General features: G+C 37.4%; 1 protein-coding gene across 1 annotated transcript; it reads left to right on the top strand.

The window, feature by feature from the left end:
* Nucleotides 1-7,239: 7,239 nt before the first annotated feature.
* LOC132171460 (uncharacterized) lies at nucleotides 7,240-8,166 on the top strand. The gene is made up of 2 exons (XM_059582781.1): nucleotides 7,240-7,281; nucleotides 7,438-8,166. Exons 1-2 carry the CDS (start codon nucleotides 7,240-7,242, stop codon nucleotides 8,164-8,166), a joined length of 771 nt encoding a protein of 256 aa, XP_059438764.1.
* The last annotated feature ends 311 nt before the right edge of the window (nucleotides 8,167-8,477 follow it).

Below are 8,477 nucleotides of genomic sequence, written 5' to 3'. Positions count from 1 at the left end.
ATATAAAAAGGTGGTTAGCGGTTAGCGGTTACGGTTAGTAGACCCAATAACCGCTAACCGCTAACCGCTAGGCGGTTAATGCGGTTAGGCGGTTAGCGGTTAATGCGGTTAAGCGGTTATGCGGTTAGGCGGTTGGCGGTTATAACGGTTAGCGGTTAGCGGGCGGTTAAAAACCGCCCGCCTTTGCACCCCTAGTTCTGTTTGACAAATCTATTCCCTGAGACAGATTTTGTCATAAAAGTAATAGGCTCATGATTGACAGTAGGAGAGGAAATAGGAGCAAGGGTGGAATTAGTTATTAGGGCAGAAGATTCATGGCTTAGAGAAGTGATTGTGATTTCTCTTTGTTTTTCCTCTTGAATTATAAGAGAAAAAACCTTATGTAAAGAAGGCAAAGGATCGGTTAAAAGGATTTGAGCCCTAACAGCAGCAAACAAGTCATTTAGCCCCATTAAAAACTGATAAACTTTTTCTTGGCCATGAATTTCAATGATTGATTGAACTCTACCACAATTCCAGCAGTTGCATGCAGACATGGGTCTATAGTTATTGAGTTCCTCCCATAAAATTTTAACCCGAGAATAGTAATGACTTACAGAGGAATTGTCTTGAGTAATGGCTGCAATGGCCTTCTGCAGTTGGAAAATCCTAGGCCTATTTCTCTGAGAATAGCTTGCCTTCAGTTCATCCTACATATCCTGAGCAGACTTGATGTAGATTATGGTTGAAGCAATATCCTTCGAAACTGAATGCAGGATCCAAGAGACCACCATATCATTGCATCTGGTCCATGCTGGAAGAAGGCTGTCACTAGCAACTGGTTTTGGCATTGAACCATCAACAAAACATAACTTGTTCTTAACACTCAGGGAAACAAGCATGGATCGACTCCATGTGTTGTAGTTATCCTCTAAAAGTGCACTGCCAACCAGATTAAGTGCTCGATTTTCTCCATTGCTAAGAAACAAAGGACTTGAAGGATCTATGGACTAATTATTGATAACAATGTTTATAGGAGCGGAAGATGAAGGAATGAAAGATGCTGCCATTGAAGGAGTAGTAGTAAACTTCACAAAGTGAAGGGCTTTGATACCATGTCAAGCAAAGCAAAGCTTTGTTGCAGTAATGGAAAAACAGAGTAATGAAGATCAAATGAGGAGAAGAGAAGAAGGAACAGAGAGAAAATTAGAGACTCGCATTCAATGAATATTTGATCTTAAACTCTTACAATGAAAAGAATAAGTTTATATACTTGATATCAGAACTTATCTAAACAAACTAACTTAACTAATCAATAACAGAAAACAGAATGAGTAATAAACTCAAACTGAATAAGAAAAGAATAAGCTAAGTTATTATAAGTTTGTTTAACACGTGCATATATCTAAAATAGTCCCTTCAGACCACAAGTTTGGCTTGGAGCAGTTGAACAAGTGCATCTAGGCTGTCTGAGATCTAATAGAGCAAGCGTTTCAAGTTGATCTTCCTAATGGGTTTGAAGATCATCCATGCCCATGCTTAAGGTTGCCCTTCAACACAAACTTACTGACAAAAGAACCTATACGATGATGAATGGCTTATATGGAGAGACTCTTAAAAGAAAAAAAAAAAAAAAAATGAAATGAGATAAATGAGATTAATAGGTTTTGTATGCCTGCAGAGATTATATGTACAAAGAAAATGAAAGTAGGGAGGTTGGTTGGGAGTTCATATTTTGCTTGGTAAGACCATATATATATCATTCTTTTTTAATTTCAAATATTATATATATAGCACGCTGCGTAATTCTTTTTTTTTTTTTTTTTTCATTTCGCATATTAATTAAATGCTTTTGTAATACAAAATAATGGTAAAAATTTACCTAAAAAACTTTCTACAATCCTTTGAACGAGAATGGTTTAAAAGGTGTAATGTACCCTTTAAATCCTTGTATTCACATAATAATGCATGGTAACTCATCGACATGCAACTTTGTACTTTGCTTCTATGTGTTGCTTAAATTATATAAATAGAATATGTTTATATCTTTAAATATATGTGTCAACGAATAAGCCCAATTAGGAATTGGATTGAGGAGAAAGCGATGAAGATGGGTTTTTTTTTTTTTTTTTGCTTATTATGTCATATAGAAAGCATGTTACAAACACTTATTGGGCTAAACTTTTGGATCTGGGCTCATAACCATTTAGGAAAAATCTTTTTGGACTTAGAAATAAGCTTTGGCCCAACAAAATGAGAGTTTTCAAAGATTGGCCCCAATGGGCCTCTAAAACTTTAACGGGCTTTTTACAGAATTAAGTTTAGATTTTTTTTTTTAATCAAAATAAATGGTTATTTAGGAAAGTTGGAATTTAGCCCATTTTGAAATAATGTTATTTCAAAGATATTACGACAATTAAGGATGAGTTTTCTTTTATAAAGATTTTGAATACGAAAAAAAATAGAGAAAACAAGAACCTTCCCCAAAAAAAAAAAAAAAATCCTTGTTTGTAAACGACATAAATTGTAATTTAATAATAATGGACAATGACACGATCTGAACCCAACACGCAAACATGAATTGTTTTTAAAATTTATTTCTCTCTTCAAGCCCCAAAATGTTTTTCAAATTTATTTTTAAAATACCTAAATAATTCTATTTAAAATCAATTTTTTACTATCTTTTTTTTTTTTTTAATTTATTTTTTATTTCATCCTCTCACATCTAAAATTCTAATAGACTTGCATTTTCAAGAATTCTCACGTTTTGATGCATGGTTGACTGGTTGTAATTGGCGTTATCTGATTGAGCTTATTCATTATAGCGTACTATATATTGACGTTTATATTTTATGGTATAAAAGAAAAACATTTGTTTAGTTAATTAAGAAAATATAAATTGATTTCGTTTGTTAATATCTTTAAGAGAATATTTTTTTTTGTTTTTTTGTTTTGAAAAAAATATTCTAATTCACACATTAAGACGAGAGTAATTTTGAGTTATTTGTTAATATTTAATTTTAATTTCTTAAAAAAAAAAAAAAAAAGGCCTTGACAAACAAACAAGCCTCTAGAAATTAAAGTCTGGCCGTGAAATAGACCGCAATGCACCCATTGGTTAGAAATTTCATGTAAAAGGGCAGATAAAAGCTCGAATTTAAGGTCTGTACATAGAATTTCTTTTCATATCTTCAAGTCCGAGCTTACAAATTAAGGCTTCTAGGATATCACTATCATTTGTAGCAACAAATTCTTAGATTTGGATTTTTCATTTCTGTATAAATTGAAGCAGATTTAAGGGTTTAATTGTTTAAATGGCCTATCATTAATCTCACAAGAAGAAGAAATAAATGAAGCAATAGATTTTTGAGTATTGGGATATTTAGTCTTTGGTTGATTTTATTCTCGTTTTTCAGGTTTCATTGTATTGTGCAAGTATAAAGAAAAATCTGAGGTGTATTGGGCTGTTGCTCGTTTGATTGAATTTGAAGTTAAAAGGGTGTGATTACATTTGAAACTTCATCAGTCTTAGAAGGTTAAGCAGCACATTTGATAATTGGGTTTTTGAATTCTGATTGAATAGAATAAATGTTGGGGCCTTGATTGCCTATAAATATTACAACTAAAAAAATAAATGGTAAGCAAAAGATGTATAGCAATTTTAAGGAGCATGCGATAGCGTATGTGAAGCAAGCAGTTAAAGAAGATGACGATGGAAACTATAGTAAGGCATTTCCCCTCTATATGAATGCATTAGAGTACTTCCGGACCCATTTGAAGTATGAGAAGAATCCGAAGATTGAGGAAGCGATTACTTAGAAATTTATGGAATATTTGAGGAAGGCAGAGGAGATAAGGGTCATTCTAGATTGTGGAGGAAATGGGCCTAATGGTGATGTCGCGTCAGGACAAGCATGCAACGGGAGTAAAGCTAAACCTTTTGTTTCCTCGTTAAGACGGGAATACAATGGGACCAATGTTGGACTCCCTATTTTCTCTTCAGATGGAGCGTTAGGTCGGGACATGTGACGGGGATGAGGCATTTGTTCTTCTTGTCATGACGACACTCCTTTCTCGTTAAGACGTGAATTTCCCAGATTTGAAAATTTGAGAAGTTTTGTCATCCCGTGTGATCAGTGCCAAATATTGTATATTTAGGCCCTTTAACTTATGTTTGTTAAGCTCTTAGCTTTGTTATTTTATGATTTTTTTTGTTAGTTTTGGTGTTTTGGTATGTTGCAGGTCATTAAGAGAAAACTGCGGTTTAAAGGTGAAAATAAGCAAAGGAATTGAAGATCTCTGGAAGTGCGATCGAGCACACAGAGCAACGATCGAGCGTACTTGCGCTCGAGCCCATGCATGGCACGCTTGAGCGCATGTCCACGTCAACCCTAACACGCATTGCTTAAGTGTTGCACCGCAGGAGCCCTGAAGAGCTGAGTGCGCTCGAGCGCAACGTGAGTGCGATCGAGCGCACTCACGCTGACCTGTCAGTGCCGAACCCTAATTTTTTTATTATTATTTATATGACATGTTCTCTTGTATCCCTACGTTGGGAGGCGCCGTTTAGAGCTATTTTTCGACTTTAGTCATTCTAGAGCTTTGGCTTCGTTTTTCATTGTAAGTTTTATGTCTTTGATGATTTCAATTCAATTATTTGTTGTTTTTGTTATCATGAGAGGCTAAAACTTTCAACTAAGATTGAAGATGAAGTCTCGTCAGTGATAAACATACATGTTTTTGTCGTTTTATATATACAATGAGATTGTTTTATTAAAGTGTTGTTCAAAAGTCAATTCAATTGTTTGATTAATTTCATTTGATTGGATGTTGATATTTTTATTCATGCTTAATTTAATATTCGTAGTGTTTCATTCGGAGGTACATCGAATAATTGGATTGAGACTAATATCCATTGTGATCTACGGATATAGTGGATGATTTGATCTCAATTAAATATTCGTTATGATTTTTTTAACGAATGGATTCGTCGAATGATTTAATTTGCATGTTTACAACTTTTGAACGATGTATATTTTTTTTGTTTTGTTGTCTATTGTATGCATAAAATGCAAGACATGTTGTTTGATTTGGCGAGGTGGATTCAAATAACCTTAACATTTTTCCATTGCTTGTTTTCAAATCGTTTAGTTTAGTTTAAGTTTTTGCATGACACAAATACGAAATTTGGAACTAGGTTAAAATAAAATTGGGTTAAACTAGAAAATTGATTTTTGCAAAAAACGTCTCCTTGTGGATTCGACCTCGCACTTGCACACACACTTTACTGCATATGACTCGTGCACTTGTAAGTACAATTAAATTTGTACGTAAAATTTTTGCGCCATTGCTGGGGAGGCGTTTGATTTTGTGAAAATTGATTTTTTTTTTTTTTCTAGTGGTTTTCTTTTTACAATTTGTTTCTTTTTATTTTTATTTGTTTCTATTTACAATTACTAAAAAAAAAAAAAGTGCATTGTCTTTTTGAATTTTGCTGCAGCTTGGCGAAAAATAGTCCCTGCCAGAGCGATCGAGCGCAGCTTACCTATGCTCGATCGCACTCAGGCCTAGTGTAGCAAGCGAGCGCACTTGCACTCGATACTCCGCACCTGCGCTCAAGCACATTCATGCTCGATCGCACTCCTGTGACGATCAAGCGCACATACGCTCGATCACACCTTCTTGTGCTCGAGCGCACCTCCGCAGGCAGCATCAGCATACCGGAAGCAGCTAAGTGCAATTTTTGGTTTTGCAATTTCTTTGGTTTATTTTAGTTAAATTTTTTTTTTTCTGTTTTATTATCTTTTGTTTGTTTGTTTTTCTTTTTGTGAGTATTTCATTGTTATTTAGTTCGTTTATTTGAGCATTTGTGATTGGTGTATGCTTGGTCGGAGATCCTTGAATCTAGAGTTGTTATCCTTAGATCTTGACTTAAACAGAAATCATAGGAGAACTCGAAGAGCACCTATTGGGAGTGAGAATAGAGGTGAAATGGGAGACCAACGAGATAACATACCCTAGAATGAGGAGCAACTTAGGGTGGAGCATGAGGAAGCTAGAGCTGGGAATCTCGAGCAAGCTAGAGATTGGAACGTGGACTTCACTACATCACTTAGGGATTTGTTCGCACCCATTGCGACTAACTCCCATTCGTGTATAGTGTTGCCACCAACCAATGCTACCTATTTTGATTTAAAGCCACATGTCATCCAACTCCTACTATCATTCCATGGCCTGAAACATGAAAATCCTTACTATCATGTAAAGAAATTCAAGGACATGTGTGCCACCTTCAAATTCCAAAACTTTTCTGAAGAGTCTGTCCACCTCAGAGTATTTCCTTTCTCTCTGCACGATAAAGCCAGGGTATGGTTGGATTCCAACACGCCCAGATCCATTACATCTTGGGAAAGCTTGTTAAGCAAGTTCTATAACAAGTTTTTCCCAATGTCAAAGGTCAATGAATGCAGAAAGGAAATAAATTCGTTTACTCAGGAGGAGGACGAGAAATTTTCGGAAAGTTAGGAAAGATTTAAGGAGTTGTTGATAAGATGCCCTCCACATGGCTATGAGAAGTGGAGACTTGTTCCGTTTTTCTACCAAGGATTGACCCAATCCAACTGTAGTATGATCGAGTCAATGAATGGGGGAGCATTCTTAAGTTTGACGGGGGATGAAGCGTACAAGGCATTGGGCAAGTTGTCCGACAGCTCACAACAGTGGGATTTTTTGAGTTGTCGGGATAAATCTGCCCGTATACCCAAGAAAGGAGGCATCTATGAGGTTAAGGAGGATACTGATTTGAGGATTAAGATAGATACTCTCACCAAGAAGGTAGATGCTCTCGCTATTGGTCAGTCCATTGATGTTGCCAATACTTTCAATGTTGATAGCTGTTCCGTCTGTGCTAGTCCTATGCACTCAGCACAAAATTGTCCATTTATGCCAGCTTTTGCCGAGTATCCTATAGAACAAGTGAACGCTTTCAATGACTATCGGAAGCAATCAAATGGACCATATTCTGAGACCTACAATCCAGGGTGGCGGAACCACCCTAATTTTTCATGGAAGTATAACCAGTCGGCGAATTAGGGAGGAGCCCCTCATCATGCTCACAATCAATACCCTCCCAGATTTTCACCGGTTCCAACTCAAGGTTGCTCGGCCCAGCCAACACCATTACTTGCTTACCAAGCTCCCAATCAAGAGCCAGTGACTGTTTTACAGTCTTTGGAGGAAACTGTAAAGAATTTTATGAATATGACTGGCCAATCCTTAAGTGAAGTAAGGAGTGCTACAATGGTAAACACCCAAGCGATTGCCAAGCTGGAGAGTCAAATGGGTCAAATCGCAAGTCACTTGGGAGAAAGAGAGAAGGGAAAATTCCCTAGTCAGCCCGTGCCCAACCCGAAGGGACAGTATTCGGTTGGAAGTTCATTAAATCCTACGCACGGGTAGGAGCATGTGCAAGCGATTGTCACACTGAGGTTAGGGAGACAAAAGGACAATCAGGTAGTTGAGCAAGAAGAAGATCCTGCGGGGCAGGAAGGGGAAGAGTGTGGCAACAAGGAGAAGAGAGATGCTAATCCATCTATAGCCACACCCATTGTTGAGGACCCTCCTAGTTCATTTGTGCCTAAAGCACCTTACCCTGAAAGGTTGCAAGCACTCAAGAGAGGAGGGAAGTTTGAGGACATTCTAGAGGTGTTCAAGCAGGTCCAAATCAATATCCCATTTTTGGACGCCATCCAACAAGTACCTTCATATGCCAAGTTCTTAAAGGACTTGATTACAGTGAAGAGGAAGACGAATGTTCCAAAGAAGGCATTCCTAATCGAGCAGGTTAGTTCAATCTTGCAATGCAAGTTGCCCCTCAAGTACAAGGACCCTAGGTGTCCTACTATTACTTGCATGATAGGAGTCAGCCGGATTGAGAGGGCATTATTGGAACTGGGAGCAAGTGTAAATTTGTTGCCCTACTCAGTCTATGTGCAGTTGGGGCTAAGAGAGTTGAAGCCCACATCCACGACACTGCAATTGGCTGACAGGTCAGTGAAGGTTCCACGGGGAATAGTTGAGGATGTCTTGATTAAGGTGGATAAGTTTTATTTCCCCGTGGATTTTATTGTGCCTGACACAGAGCTGGTTCATAATGTGGGAAGTCAAATACTGGTGATCTTAGGGTGATCTTTTTTAGCTACGGCTAACGCCTTGATCAATTGTAGGACAGGGGTGGTGAAGATTTCCTTTGGAAATATGACAGTGGAGTTGAATATTTTCCATATTAGAAAGCAACCATTGGAATATGATGAAGTGCAACAAGTATGCTTGATAGAGGAGATCATTGAAGAGGTTATTGAAGAATCAAGCATAGAGGACCCCCTGGAGGCATGCTTTGCTCAGTTTGGAGAGGATTTGGACCTAGACAAGTTGCTTGAGCATGCATGTGTGATTTTGGAGACTGCTCCTCTGGTGAGTAGTGAGAAGGAGGAGACAAT

This window comes from Corylus avellana, chromosome ca1 (genome assembly GCF_901000735.1).
Source record: "Corylus avellana chromosome ca1, CavTom2PMs-1.0".
Lineage (NCBI taxonomy): Eukaryota > Viridiplantae > Streptophyta > Magnoliopsida > Fagales > Betulaceae > Corylus > Corylus avellana.
Note: the sequence above shows the minus strand (reverse complement) of the source record. Positions and strands in the feature narration are given on the sequence as shown.

Coding starts and splice junctions, on each gene's coding strand:
- LOC132171460 (XM_059582781.1), top strand. CDS start 7,240: ATGACTGGCCAATCCTTAAGTGAAGTAAGGAGTGCTACAATG. Junction 7,282..7,437: donor AAGTAAGGAGTGCTACAATG/GTAAACACCCAA, acceptor ACGCACGGGTAG/GAGCATGTGCAAGCGATTGT.